This window comes from Rhinatrema bivittatum, chromosome 19 (assembly GCF_901001135.1).
Source record: "Rhinatrema bivittatum chromosome 19, aRhiBiv1.1, whole genome shotgun sequence".
In the NCBI taxonomy this organism is placed as follows: domain Eukaryota; kingdom Metazoa; phylum Chordata; class Amphibia; order Gymnophiona; family Rhinatrematidae; genus Rhinatrema; species Rhinatrema bivittatum.
In genome coordinates this window covers 35386203-35401128 of record NC_042633.1, presented here as the reverse complement: position 1 = coordinate 35401128, position 14926 = coordinate 35386203, and the positions used below count along the sequence as shown (strand labels likewise).

General features: G+C 47.2%; 1 protein-coding gene and 1 long non-coding RNA gene across 3 annotated transcripts; one reads left to right on the top strand and one right to left on the bottom strand.

The window, feature by feature from the left end:
* Positions 1-1669: 1669 nt before the first annotated feature.
* Positions 1670-2763, bottom strand: LOC115080514. The gene is made up of 3 exons (XR_003853586.1): positions 2723-2763; positions 2042-2139; positions 1670-1913 (listed from the first exon to the last, which is right to left on the bottom strand). It is a non-coding gene; the product is annotated as an uncharacterized LOC115080514 (long non-coding RNA).
* Positions 2764-3341: 578 nt separating this feature from the next.
* On the top strand, positions 3342-7842 carry LOC115080510 (H-2 class II histocompatibility antigen, A-Q alpha chain-like). 2 transcript variants are annotated; one of them, XM_029584714.1, is made up of 5 exons: positions 3342-3522; positions 4147-4392; positions 5336-5617; positions 5759-5919; positions 7473-7842. In XM_029584714.1, the coding sequence occupies exons 1-4, from the start codon at positions 3453-3455 to the stop codon at positions 5908-5910; spliced, it is 750 nt and encodes a 249-aa protein (XP_029440574.1). In that variant the 5' UTR covers positions 3342-3452; the 3' UTR covers positions 5911-5919; positions 7473-7842. The 2 variants fall into 2 exon arrangements, with proteins under 2 accessions (XP_029440574.1, XP_029440573.1); XM_029584713.1 differs by having other exon boundaries at positions 5759-5930.
* Positions 7843-14926: the final 7084 nt, after the last annotated feature.

Below are 14926 nucleotides of genomic sequence, written 5' to 3'. Positions count from 1 at the left end.
CCTCCACTGCTCGGGGGATGACAGTGCTCAAGCGCTAAAATATCTGCAAGGTCAGACAGGCGTGGCCCCTGGAGAGCACCAGTGGTCATCGGATATATTCTGCAATGTAAAATGAAAGCAGAATATGAATTTACAGAACCCGAATATTAAATAAATGCTATTAAGTAAATTCATTTCAATCTCGCCTTATTACAAAAAAAGTAAGGCGCAATATTCGATTTGCCCACAAGAGGGCACTAATGAGACGCAAGAAGCTCGCCACGGTGCAGGAGTCATGCACGTTGATCCGAAAACAAATATTTATCAATTTATTCAGAAACATTTGAAAGACCGCCTTTTCCAAGGATGGCAAGATAAACGAAGCTTACAGATACAGTAACAATAGCATTAGTTACAGCGTCTCCTCTTGCAGTCAGAACTGAATGTTTTAATCTTCTTCCTTGCCGAGGCACGTGACACAAGCACGTCACTCATTATGAAGTGGAAAGCCAGCCGGGAGTTTAAGAGGACGTGAAAGGGAACTTTACTATTGTCAGCTCAGGGGAAAACGGACCTGAAAGTAAACTTGTGGCATATAACGTATTTCTATAGTCGCGGTCCATTCGATCTCCATAGATATTAAAGAAAGAAGCTCATAGATCTAGCATTGTTCATGCCCAGTTAACAGGCCAGAAACATTACCTCCACTGCTCGGGGGATGACAGTGCTCAAGCGCTAAAATATCTGCAAGGTCAGACAGGCGTGGCCCCTGGAGAGCACCAATGGTCATCGGATATATTCTGCAATGTAAAATGAAAGCAGAATACGAATTTACAGAACTCGAATATTAAAGAAATGCTATTAAGTAAATTCATTTCAATCTCGCCTTATTGCAAAAAAAGTAAGGCGCAATATTCGATTTGCCCACAAGAGGGCACTAATGAGACGCAAGAAGCTCGCCACGGTGCAGGAGTCATGCACGTTGATCCGAAAACAAATATTTATCAATTTATTCAGAAACATTTGAAAGACCGCCTTTTCAAAGGATGGCAAGATAAACGAAGCTTACAGATACAGTAACAATAGCATTAGTTACAGCGTCTCCTCTTGCAGTCAGAACTGAATGTTTTAATCTTCTTCCTTGCCGAGGCACGTGACACAAGCACGTCACTCATTATGAAGTGGAAATCCAGCCGGGAGTTTAAGAGGACGTGAAAGGGAACTTTACTATTGTTAGCTCGGGGGAAAACGGACCTGAAAGAAAACTTGTGGCATATAACGTATTTCTATAGTCGCGGTCCATTCGATCTCCATAGATATTAAAGAAAGAAGCTCATAGATCTAGCATTGTTCATGCCCAGTTAACAGGCCAGAAACATTACCTCCACTGCTCGGGGGATGACAGTGCTCAAGCGCTAAAATATCTGCAAGGTCAGACAGGCGTGGCCCCTGGAGAGCACCAAAGGGCATCGGATATATTCTGCAATGTAAAATGAAAGCAGAATACTAATTTACAGAACTCGAATATTAAAGAAATGCTATTAAGTAAATTCATTTCAATCTCACCTTATTACAAAAAAAGTAAGGCGCAATATTCGATTTGCCCACAAGAGGGCACTAATGAGACGCAAGAAGCTCGCCACGGTGCAGGAGTCATGCACGTTGATTCGAAAACAAATACTTATCAATTTATTCAGAAACATTTGAAAGGCCGCCTTTTCCAAGGATGGCAAGATAAACGAAGCTTACAGATACAGTAACAATAGCATTAGTTACAGCGTCTCCTCTTGCAGTCAGAACTGAATGTTTTAATCTTCTTCCTTGCCGAGGCACGTGACACAAGCACGTCACTCATTATGAAGTGGAAATCCAGCCGGGAGTTTAAGAGGACGTGAAAGGGAACTTTACTATTGTCAGCTCAGGGGAAAACGGACCTGAAAGAAAACTTGTGGCATATAACGTATTTCTATAGTCGCGGTCCATTCGATCTCCATAGATATTAAAGAAAGAAGCTCATAGATCTAGCATTGTTCATGCCCAGTTAACAGGCCAGAAACATTACCTCCACTGCTCGGGGGATGACAGTGCTCAAGCGCTAAAATATCTGCAAGGTCAGACAGGCGTGGCCCCTGGAGAGCACCAATGGTCATCGGATATATTCTGCAATGTAAAATGAAAGCAGAATACGAATTTACAGAACTCGAATATTAAAGAAATGCTATTAAGTAAATTCATTTCAATCTCGCCTTATTGCAAAAAAAGTAAGGCGCAATATTCGATTTGCCCACAAGAGGGCACTAATGAGACGCAAGAAGCTCGCCACGGTGCAGGAGTCATGCACGTTGATCCGAAAACAAATACTTATCAATTTATTCAGAAACATTTGAAAGACCGCCTTTTCCAAGGATGGCAAGATAAACGAAGCTTACAGATACAGTAACAATAGCATTAGTTACAGCGTCTCCTCTTGCAGTCAGAACTGAATGTTTTAATCTTCTTCCTTGCCGAGGCACGTGACACAAGCACGTCACTCATTATGAAGTGGAAATCCAGCCTGGAGCTTAAAGAGGACGTGAAAGAGAACTGTACTATTGTCAGCTCAGGGGAAAACGGACCTGAAAGAAAACGTGTGGCATATAACGTATTTCTATAGTCGCGGTCCATTCGATCTCCATAGGTATTAAAGAATGAAGCTCATAAATCCAGCATTGTTCACGCCCAGTTAACAGGCCAGAAACATTACCTCCACTGCTCGGGGGATGACAGTGCTCAAGCGCTAAAATATCTCATCTCAGTAACTGAGTGAGAAAATTCCTCCCAATGAGCAACGAGATGGGCTTCTAGGCGGCGTTCAATAATTGTAATTATTTGATTTGGCAGATATATATGTAATATAGTATACATTTAATTTAATAGATATACATTTTATTTCTGGTGCAGATCCTGTTGCTTCTGGCTCCTTGTGTGCTGGCGGATTCTTACTTAGTCTGCAAGGCTGCAGAGAGCAAGGTTAGAAAGGCGGCGGCTGGCCCCAGCGCCTCAGGACTGCATCTGTGCCCGCCCCGGCCCCGGGCTCAGGGGATGCAGCTCAAAGCACTGACGCGCCGGGCGCAGCAGGAGCGCCTTTCGCTTCTTACTGTGCCCAGCCCGCAGCAAAGTCCACCCTTCCGGGAAACCGTGCGCGGTCCCCTCTGCAGGTGGAAGAGCCGAGCGTCCACCTGAGTCCCGGCGAGGAGGAGGCGATCATCACTTCTACCCGGCAACAGATGAGCAGCCAGGGCAGGAATATTCCTATTGGCTCAGCGCGGCAGGCGAGCCTTTGTCCACCAATCGCGTTGCGAGCTGGAGCGTGCGGCGAGCCGAGCGCGGTTTTGCTGAAGACTCGGCGGGTGTAGGGGGGAGACCGTGGCTGCTGCATCGGTGATCGCGTGTGACCGCGTCTGGGACTGAGTGCCTGCACCGGAGGGAGGAGGATGGGGCTCTGCCTGTGGGTCCTGGCCCTGTCAGCCCTGATGGCACCGCAGGGACGGGCGTTTGGAAAAGGTAGGTGCAGACAGTGACCCTGGCGGGAGTCCGGCCAGGAGGATCGGGGTTATTTGCCTCTTTAAATCCGAGCTCCGGGAGGGTTACAAGCGCGGGCGCTGCCAGCGAGGGCTTTCAGTCTGTGCCACAGACACGGCCGACAGAAGGGGCGGGATTTGAACCCGGAGCTTGCCTGCTGCTTCCGCGCGTAACTAGCATTGCCCGGCCTGGCCAGCAAAGGGGGAGGTTTAGCCGTAAACTGCCCCAGCCTGACTCTGCTGAGCAGTGAATCCAGGCACCTGCAACCCTCTCCCTGGGGCTTATCCCGCTGCAGCAGGCAAAAGCAGAAACCGGGGGTCTTCCTGGGGGTCTGGGAGGAGTAAAGCAAAAAAATCCCAAACCGCCGATTTCTCAGGCGAAATCGCCGGACAGATCCTTTGCTTCTGCCTGGAAAAGTTCAAACGTCATTTGGATTCCATAGAAGAAAGCAAAAATCGAGTAGGGAGTCAAAAAGGAGTAGCACAAAAAATCTCTGGGGGAGGTTTGGGCAGCGATCACCCATGGCAGTGGATGCAGGTTACAGGGACCCCCCCTCCCCGTCGCTGGCTTTTAATCCTGCCCCCCCCCCCTCTCTCCCCCCCCCAGTGGAGCACATCCTGGACCAGGCCGTCTTCTGCCAGACCCGCAGCCCGCGGGGGGAGTACACCCAGAACTACGGCGACGACGAGATGTTCCGGGTGGACCTGGAGAAGAGAGAATCCGTCTTCCGGCTCCCCGAATTCACCCAGTACACCTCGTTCGACGCGCAGGGCGCCCTGGGCATCATGCCCACCTGCTACTACAACCTGGACATTTACATCAAGCGTTCAAACCACACGCCCGCCACCAAAGGTAAGGGGCCATCTCAGCCCACCTGCTACTACAACCTGGACACTTACATCAAGCGTTCAAACCACACGCCCGCCACCAAAGGTAAGGGGCCATCTCAGCCCACCTGCTACTACAACCTGGACACTTACATCAAGCGTTCAAACCACACGCCCGCCACCAAAGGTAAGGGGCCATCTTACCCCAGGGCAGCCCAGCCCGGCCCTCTGCAGTGCCCGGTCGGGGGATTCAGCCAGGAGGGGAAAGGCAGTGCTGGAGGCCACCATACAAACCTTTCGGTAAATAAATCTGGTTCCCCTGCCTGTTTCAGGTTTGGGTTTTAACACAGAAAGCCCTGGCTGGGAGAGCTCTCCCCCTTTGCTTGGGCTCCATTCTCCTCGGGGGTCAGCCGGGGCTTTCTGGTCTTGGCAGCTCCTGGGATTTTACTCCCCTTATTTTGTCTCCCTTCCCAGCTCACCTAGCCAGGTCATCGCAGTGGCCGTCCTCAGCCGCTCCTCCTGGGACCCCCCCACTCCCACCCCCACCCCCGAAGTCGTGAGCTCCAAAATCCGGGGACCGGCTGTCCCCGTTTTCTGGGATAAGCAGGGAGAGTGGAGATCCTGAGCCCGTGAATTGGACCCTGGTGTTCCCCCTTCCACTCTGATCCCACCCCCTCCACCGGTACCAGTGCACCTTGGTCACAAGGAGTCAACCTCATGCAGTGGCTGAGGCTTTCTCCCTCCAGCGTGACTGTGAGTGCTACCTGTGCAGCATCCCCAGCCCTGCGTCTCTCTTGACGTCTAACCCACCACTCAGCGATTGCCAGGATCAGGGGGAGCCTCGCTCATTGAAATCAAGTGAAGTTCCTGGAAATCAGGACCCGCGCTTCACAGTTATTTAATTGGTAAGGTGAGTGCTTTGAACTGGAATGACTTTTCTCCCCCTGTTTTGTTTTCCTTCTCTGCAGTCGCCCCGGAGGTCAGGGTGTACCCCGAGAATCCCGTGGAGCTGGGGGAGCCCAACCTGCTGATCTGTTTCATGAACAAGTTCTTCCCCCCCTCCATCAACGTCACCTGGCTGAAGAACGGCAGTCCCACCTCGGAGGGCGTCGGGGAGACGGATTTCTACTCCACGAGGGACAACATGTTCCGGAAGTTCCACTACCTGACCTTCATGCCCGCGAAGGACGACATCTACGCCTGCCGAGTGGAGCACTGGGGCCTGGAGAGCCCCATCGAAAAGATATGGAGTACGTAAGGTCTGATTTCATAATACGATCCATAAATACTGAGGTCCCACTCGCTTTATTGTGATGCAGATATGGGGGGGGGTGCATCCTGGGGAAGTCCCTGTCTCATTCTGCATCTCATTCTCTTCCTCCCCCCCGTAGATGCCGAGGTCCTCCCTCCTCCCTCTGAAATGGCTCAGACGGTGGTTTGCGCCCTGGGACTGGCTGTGGGGATTGTCGGGATAATCTTGGGGACCGTCCTTATCATCAAAGGGATGCGACAGAACGGAGGGAACAGGAGGGGCCCTATCTGACCATAAAATGTAAGTTAAAGGTGAGCAGCTATCCTAAAGTACTTATTGAGATTACATATTCATTGTAAAAGTAATCAGTTTTGTACCATCAATGTGATCCTTCTATAAAACCCTCCAGGCCATCTTCCTTTGAAATAAACTTTCTAATTCTGTTCCACAAGAGTGGTGTGAGGGGAACATTCCCCCCCTATCTCCTGCCGAATGTTGGGCCACTGTTCAGGGGAGACAGCTCAGCTTTCCACATTCCCCTTTCCTGACTGCTCCTCCCACCCACCGCAGGAGGAACTGTGCTCAATGTTTTTCTTGTGGTGAGTGGGGTGTGGGGCCCTGTGTTTCTGGGGATTTTGGAATGTGGGGTGCAGGAGTCGATAGAATAATTATATGGGGAAGGGGGAGGAAACAGAGAGGGAAAGAAGAAGGGGGAAGAGAGCAAGCAGAAGAGGAGGGAGCAGGAGCTCAGGAGGAAAGGATAGCGAAATCAAAACAGGAAGAGAGGAGGGAGCAGGAGCTTAGGAAGAGAGGGGAAACACAAGGAGAGAGGGGAGAGCACACAGAAAGAAGGGGGGGGGGGAGTTAAGCTCATGTGGAAGGAGGTTAGCATGGGAGGAGGGGGTTAGAAGGCAAATGGGAAGGGAGCTGATGGAGGGGAAGGCGAGAGGGCACCGGAGGTGGAACTTGGGGGATAGATCCCAAGAGAAGAACGCGTAGGATGAAGGCGGAAAGAGCACAGGAGGAAATGGAGAGAGAGGATAAAGAGGAGGATGGCTACAGAGAAATAAAGCACAGGCAGAGACAACATACAGGAGCGAAAGGCTGAAAGGGACCCAGAAGGACAAACAACTGAAGCAGAAAGAAAAGAGAGGGGAGAGAGAGGAGACCTAAAATCAGGAGTCTGAGGTGGAAGAGGAAAGGAGAAGTCTGATGAAGGTAACGTCTCCCGGGCCCCTGATTCCGCGCCGCGGCTTGCAGGCGCCTCCGGCGGAGAGAGAATTACCAATTTTCTGGAGAAAGCCGACTTCTGATCGGCTCCTCTGGCCTTCTCCGCTTTGCGAATTCCTCTCTTCTGCAGGAGCTGTGCGCTGGCCCCTGGGAAGCCGCATGTGGCCCCTAGCGCTTTGCAGTAAAGGCACTCGGGGTGGTTTGAAATTAGATAGCGCAGGATTTTTTTTTTTCTTCTCAAGAGGGATGTGACCTAAGCTCCCCGGACATTGCTCACGCCCTCTGCCGACCACCGGTGCTTATTTCCTCTTGGAAGAAATCAGAGTTGCCTAAATGGGGCTCCCCCCCCCCCCCCATGAAGGTGTTTGCTTAAATTCTGCCAATGTTTGGGAAGCCTCCGAAGAATTTAATGCGACGTGGCTGTTCCTCGTGGATTTTTCCATTCCTGCCCAATTTTAACAATTAAGCTTGCCACGGAAACAGTCTGGATGCTTTCAGGCTGTAACCAGATTTTTATTTTTATTTTTTTAAGAAGAATCCCGCTCGTTGTCTGTATATTGACCGTTAACTCATTAGCAGGTGGTGGTGGTGCTGGGGGTCTCACTTTTTTTTTTCTCTTGCAGGTGCACTCGACCCAAGGCTTTCCCGTGGCCGAGCTGCCTTTTTATCTCGTATCCGCCGTGCCAGGCTCCGACCACGCTGGGGGCGGGGAGGAGACCTTTGAACTTCGAGCGGGGATTCTGCTTCTCTTTGCGAAAGCTTCTCAAGGAAGATTTGGGGAAGTCGCACTAACGCGCTCTTTGACTTTGTAAGAAGGACCTGGCGGCTCCTCGCGGTGGGGGGGGAGGAGAAACGTGACAGACACCTCTGCTACGTCCCCGTGGCCTGCCGCTTAAGTCCCTGCGCCTTGTTTTTTTTCTGCTGTTGCTTTATCAGAAATAATCCCTTGTGATGTTTGTAATAAAAGGAAGCGAGCCTGTGGTCTAAAATGTCTTCCTGTGGTCAGTGTCTGATGCACCAAAATGAGAAGCAAGGGCTCTGGAGCCTATGAAGAATCTTTTCCTGCACATACATGCACCCGTGGGAGAGTCTTTTCCTGCACATACATGCGCCCGTGGGAGAATCTTTTCCTGCACATACGCGCACCCGTGGGAGAATCTTTTCCTGCACATACGCGCACCCGTGGGAGAATCTTTTCCTGCACATACGCGCACCCGTGGGAGAATCTTTTCCTGCACATACATGCGCCCGTGGGAGAATCTTTTCCTGCACATACACGCACCCGTGGGAGAATCTTTTCCTGCACATACGCGCACCCGTGGGAGAATCTTTTCCTGCACATATGCGCACCCGTGGGAGAGTCTTTTCCTGCACATATGCGCACCCGTGGGAGAGTCTTTTCCTGCACATACACGCACCTGTGGGAGAAAACCTTTCATGCATGCAACTCCCCTCTCTGTCTACAGTCATCTTACTGGCACCCCCTCTCATTACTTCTCAGATAGTAAATAGGAAGCTTTATACTTTCTGCGCAGTGCTCGCTGTCTGAATTCTTGAAGTCTTTTGCTGCAGCGGTGCTGCTCTACAGACCCATTTCCTTATAACGGGGCCGCGTCTATCGCCAGAGAGAAAATGAGGCGCTCTCCTGGAGTTTTTGAAGTCGCTGTTTGAGGGTCTCATTCCCAGCTGTCCCTCCCCTCCTTTGCTGTGGTGGCAGCGTTCTCAGCCCCTTGGGGTGGGGGTGAGGGTGTCTGGGTCGTGGCCCAGTGGTGGCTCTGGGCGTCCAGGCTCGCAGTGCCTGAGTGGTGGGCCCTGGAGTCCATGGGGAGCCGTGGCCTGTGGCCTCCGGCTGAGGTCTATTGCTGGACTGAGGCAGGAGGGCAGAGATCAATTTTGGGCGAAGGGGGAACACACACAGAAAGTAATCAACCCCTGCGTAAGATGTGTGTTAAGGTCTGCTCGTGTGTGCGTCATCAGAACACGTGCAGGGCCCTCTGCCAGCCAGAAACTTGCATATAAAACCCATTCTTTCACCTGCTCTTGTCCGTGCTGGGAGGAAGGAGGCGAGGCCTGGAGGTAGGCCCGCATGGTGAGAAAAGATTGGGGGGGGGGGGGGGGTGGCAGGGGTGACATCTGAGTCTTGCCTGCCTTGCTTCCCTCCTGACTTGCTGCTACTATCAATTTGTTTAATTACCTTGTGTTAATTGCTAAGTCAGATTAGAGGCCCTGCCCCATGAACACAAAGGTACCATGCCAAATTTAGTAGAAACAAATTTAAGTTTATTATTGCATATCAATAAGCAATGCTGGTGCCTTTGGGAGAAACGGAGTCACAGGTCTCTCTATAGAGAGCTACTACAGTGTTTCTCCCCGTACATTAGTAAAGTCTTCTTTTTTATAGATAACACAGACAGTCTCAATCCCCAAAGTGCTTGAATCTATGGGAGGATCACGTGCCACGTTTCTTATGTCAAAACAAGATAAATTAAATCTAAGTTACCCTGAAACCCCCTCCCAGCTTGAATTGAGGCCCACTTGCCTGTGATTCACCTCAATCTTCTGGTAGTCCTTTGTCCTGTCAGGTTTTCACTCTCAGGTCTTCACCCTCAGGGAGTTTTCCACTTCTCTAGTTTCGCTGGGGCCCCTGGAGTTGAGACGGTATTCTGTGGAGAACTTGACCTCGTCCATTTGCCCTTTCTGACCTCATGACCCTCCATCATAAGTTTTGGGCAGTTCCAGATGTCTCCCAGAGTCTCTCCAAACTAGGGTCAATTTGAGGTTCTCTTGGCCAGAATTTGCAGACAGGCCTAGGCAGCAAAGGATTCTGGGTGAGCCATAGTCTCCATGTTAGTTTCAAATTTCAGGCACACATATCATTTCCCTCTTGTGCCACTTTCAAATGGCAAGAGTGGCACACCAAAGCATCAGAGAGGGTGGCAGGTCAGTGAAGATAGTCCATGGCAAGTAGGCCTAGAAGTGTATCCTAGCAACTAACCCTTGGTTTTAATTGGATGTGTCAAGCAGAGCATGTTTCCCTCTAGATCCCTAAATTAAGTCCGTGATACTCACACAGATATAAGCATTCCTTAGTTAGAAAATGGCAGCATTAAGACTGAGTTACAATCAAAGTCAGTCAGATCTCTCATTGAATTACAAGTGCGAATGCATTCTCATGACATTAGTCTTAAGCTGTAGTTTACATTATATGAGCATACAAGGACAATATAAACAAAAACTGAACGACTTGCAAAAGGAAGAAATTGCTCCTAAAGGGTACAGAGAGAATGATAGGCTACAGCGGACAAAAAAGAAAAGAAGAAAGACATAGACTAGCATTATAGGAAACAGGGACAGAAGTAGAAAGGTGTTGAAGAACATAAGACGTGTTCTGGTCATAGACAGCAATAGTAATCTAGGTAAACGGAAGTGCCACAATACTGAAAATCAAAAACGCAGGCTGCAAAAGAAGAAATAAGAGGAAAGACTTGGTGCAGAGGCACCAGCAGTAAGGCAAGCAATAGAATGCTAGAAACAGGAAGCATTCGGTAGCTGCAATTAGCAGCATTCCTTACAGAAAACAGAACAGCATGTATTTGACATACGCTGGCGGGGCAGAATCATACCTCCCTCTTGAACACTGAATCACCACTGAAACAACAAAGTTCACAACAGGGAAGGGAAGATCCAGAGAAAAGGACAGGTAGGCAAAGAATAAGGAACTCTGGGGAACATTTGATCCACACCAAGACATATCACACTCTAAAAGGGCAAGCAGTGGTACAGGGTGATTGGTTAGTGTGATCAAACCAACTTTCATAGATAAAGGTAAAGGAGAACATATCAAATAATCATTTGGCTGACTCAGCAAGGAAATTCATATAAGTATTAGAAATTATAGAACTGAAAAAATGCTACAAAACACTTGGAATGTAGGGACTAATAGAAACTGCATTAATTCAGACTGTGTCATTAACCTGAAAATCTAAATAATGGCATCCGCAAATGGGTACATAACTAAATGTTAACTAGGTATAGCATAAAAATATGTTTGCTAATACAATCAGTTACCACATGTCAAATAAAGGTGCATTGCCTCATGAAACAAAGGAAACCAGCATCTAGGTAAGGCCACTCCCAAAGAACAAGACAAACATAAAGAAAAGATAAATTGTAAGCATTTCAGTCCATGTAATGAAAGATGCAAGATGACTTCCGTGGCAAAGGATGGGATGATTTCTGAAATCAATGACACATGGCGTATACATTTCTCTCAGTATGGTGCATTTTTTATGTCGGAGCATAGCTTCTTAACTCATTATTAAGGTAGATGTATAGGTTACGAATTAAAGCCTAATATAAGAGCAAAACAAATCAAATTAATCAAAAAGAAAATTCCATCATGTCAATAATTCCCTACATCTAATAATTCCTACGTATACTATTACTAATCTGCATAATGTTCCCACTTTATTATAAGGTAACATGCAATGCATACATATACATAAGGTAACATACAGTCTACATACATATTCTCATGTGGACTTACATATCTCCATGTTATTTATTGATTTATTAACCGCATGTTTATTAACGGTTTAATAGTATTTACTATTTGCTTACTTCTATTAATTTGTTTCAAAGTAAAAACTTGTTTACTTCGTTTGTTTCAATGTAAAAACTTGTTTACGTCTTTTTTGCTCAATGTAAAACTTCGTTGTTTAATCCTGTTCTATGTAAACCGCTAAATGTAGCGATTGTTACTGTTCTATGTAAACCGGGGTGATATGTATATTATACAGGAACCTCCGGTATATAAATTATTTAAATAAATAAATAAATAAATAGTCCAAACCACAGACAACTTAGGTACTCAGACATTACAGAAAAACATATATTTCACTGAACTTATTACATAAATTCATTCATTCAATCATTTGTAATGACACACAAATAACACATAAAGACAGACAACAATTGACAGACATTTGAGCTAAAAAATTAGACCAAAAAGTATTTGAAAGTATGAGGAAAGTTTTGGAAAGTGTTTGGATCGATCCAAAATAAAACAAAAGTCAGAATTAGAATAGATCTATTTAAAAATGAAAAGAAATCAAACTGGGAAAAAATGTAATCTTCAAGTATTACATCTCACATGGCAGAGAAGGCTTTATGTTGTCAACCTGGAAAATATAAAATCTGGCATATGACAAAATTAATGTAACGATTAAAGTGAAATTACAGTTTCCTTGAAATTAAACATTCTGATATGCCTTAATTCAGCAATAGCAGTCATGAAGCTACTTTCTTGCCTCTATAGTTATACCTCTAGGAGGCGCTACCATAAGTTGTGGCGTGATAGCTGCTTTCCATCTACAAATATAAAACCTCTTTGTTCCATTTCCTAAGATGATAATTAATTGGAATCTCATTGGGTAAAGGCAAAACTGGGATATATCTGTTGTTAGGATTTGACATACTTTTTAGTTAAATACTTTTGTACTGATTATATGTATTTAAGTTCTTTCTTTTTTTTCTCTGACATCTGTTTAATTAAATAACTCATATACTTAATCCATTTTCTTCTCTTACACATTATGATAGTATAACCCACTCCATCCACTAATGTACCCTAAATATCAAACAATTGATAGTGTCAAGCAAACAAAAGCTATTCCAAAAGAAGAGAGCTCCTTCAGTTCGTTTTAAAACCAACTTCCCTACTCATGTTTTTTTTTCTTCTGCTGGAAAGAGGAGTTAATTCCTGAGGGTGGGGCCGCTCCAGTAAAACAACAATCTACATATTTTACTTTACACTTCAATCTATAGTTTATTTAGTAACAAAACACGTTACACACCCACATCTAGCAGTGCAAATATCTTGTTAACATATAGAAATAAAACCTCATGTACAAAGAAAATTTGATTCATCTTTAAATCTAAGCACATGGGAAGACAAAGATGCTACCGGATACCTTTTCATTTCGAACTAAAGCAGGAAACTACTGTGAATATTTCACCCAATTTAGGAAGAAATCCCATTCTGATCTAACCACATGATTCTGTAATTAAGCAAAAAAGAAGCAGAAAAGTAAAAAGGAAACTTCCCATCTCTATCAGATCTCCGTATAAACAATTACAAACATCTGCTTTGTTTAAAAGGCACTCCGAAACTAACTGCATGGTTCAACTCATTCTGCCATACAGGTTCCTTCCCTAAATAAACAGTATCTATAATATTTCATTACATCTAATAGGGATAAAATATCAAAATTTAGAAACACAGACATCTATAACAAACATTCTAGTCTGATTCAGAACCAAAACATAGATTATATGCAAAGAAAAGGGACAAAGCTTCAGAGCTGTTCCGCTTCCTTATCTAACACACAGACAAGTATTTACCCATCGTTTAAAGAAACCATACCTGATTAGCTTCTGTTCAAATTCCTTGCTAGCCATCAAGAGAAAGCCGATGGAACCAAACTTTCTTAAACAATCTATTAAATTAAATCCACTTTCCGTAGAAATCAATTCATTTCTCCACAACTTTAATTCCTCATCAGTCTTCAAAAAAAGATGTAGAGGAGGGCCACAGAAGGACTACCAAACTGGTTCAGAGTCTGCACCAAAAGCCCTGTGAGATGCGACTTTAAGGATCCAGATCTGTGGCCCCCAGAGGCGAGGAGACAGAGCTGGGATACCAGAGAGGCATTGAAATCTCTGAAATGTGTATTAAAGGGAGGAAGGAAACTTTTCTCAGGGGACAGGACAGGAGAACAGGAAGTCACGGTAGGAGGCAGACTCAGGGGAAACATCAGAAAATATTTCTAAAGTGGAGAGTGTAAGAAAGCTCCTTCACTTACCTGGTGCCTGGATCAGAGGTGGCCGGCCAGCGCGCTGCAGCCCGAAACCCTGAGGGACTTTAAATGTCAATAGAGGTGGCTGCGAATGTCCAGGGAAGGGAGGTGGGAGGCTGAGGGAGAAGCTGGGATGCAGCGAGGCTCAGGCACTGCCCCCTGAATGGACAGCAGCCCGGGCTGAAGCCTCCACGATCGAGCGGCTCTGACGCTGACAAGTTTCAGGCCTGGGCTGATTTCTCCCCTTTTCTGTGTCCAACGTATGTGCACCACGCACACTTCCCTCAGACACTGTAAAAATGGGTTTATATATCTGTTTATTTTATTGTTGAACCTGTTTTAACTCTTTTGTGTCGTGACCCAAAGAAAACTGAGGCCCAGAAAAGCCCAAATCAGCCCGTCTGACCGACCTCTGACCTTTCTCCTATGCTGCGGTGTGGGTGTCTCAGCCTTAGACTTCCCCTGAATGAATGATTTCCCTCATCTGCGTCCTGGGTGTTTGCTTGAATTTAGGGTGGGGGGAGAGGGTGGTGTCTGATTCTGCCCGGCCTCACCTTAAGAACATAAGAACCTGCCATGCTGGGTGAGAGCGAGGGTCCATCAAGCCCAGCATCCTGTTTCCAGCAGTGGCCAATCCAGGCCACAAGAACCTGGCAAGTACCCAAACACCTTGGCCTCATGTGATCCTGGATCCAAATTCTCTAATGCCCTGCAAGTGTCAGCTCTGCCCCCAGGAGAGAAGGGAGGCCAGTGGGGTAAGGAGGGAGAGAGGGAGGGTGATAGCTGAATCTGTCGCCTCCTCTCGTCTCCTGGTTCTTCCTGTGAGTTGCTGCCTTTGTGCGCCCCCCCCCCCCGTCTGGTCTCTAATTGTTGTTGAGTGACCGGGAGCTGTGAGCCGCAGGGGGGGGGGGGGCGGGATGGAGCCTGCGAGCGGCCGGGTGACTGCCGGGGAGACCGAGCGTGCCAGGGTGGTGAGTGGGGAGATAAATGACTGTCACAGCCACCCCCCCTCCCCTCTCTCTATCCCTTAGGAGCCCCTGTGGTAAGGAACACAGTCCAAGGGGGGGAGGGGAATTAGGGTCACAACAGGAAAGGTCAGGGAGAAGCAGAAAAGTAATAAAAGTTTGCAGACAAATAGCAGCAGGAGAGAGGGAGGGAGGGAGGGAACAGAGGTTCCACCCTCCCGCCACCCCAGTTAACCAGGCTGGAAACCAGTCAGG

Bases quoted from the DNA above. Each gene is read 5' to 3' on its own strand.
- LOC115080510 (XM_029584714.1), top strand. From the start codon at position 3,453: ATGGGGCTCTGCCTGTGGGTCCTGGCCCTGTCAGCCCTGATGGCACCG. The intron at 4,393-5,335 runs GTAAGGGGCCAT...CCTTCTCTGCAG, and splicing joins CCACACGCCCGCCACCAAAG to TCGCCCCGGAGGTCAGGGTG. The intron at 5,618-5,758 runs GTACGTAAGGTC...TCCCCCCCGTAG, and splicing joins CCCCATCGAAAAGATATGGA to ATGCCGAGGTCCTCCCTCCT.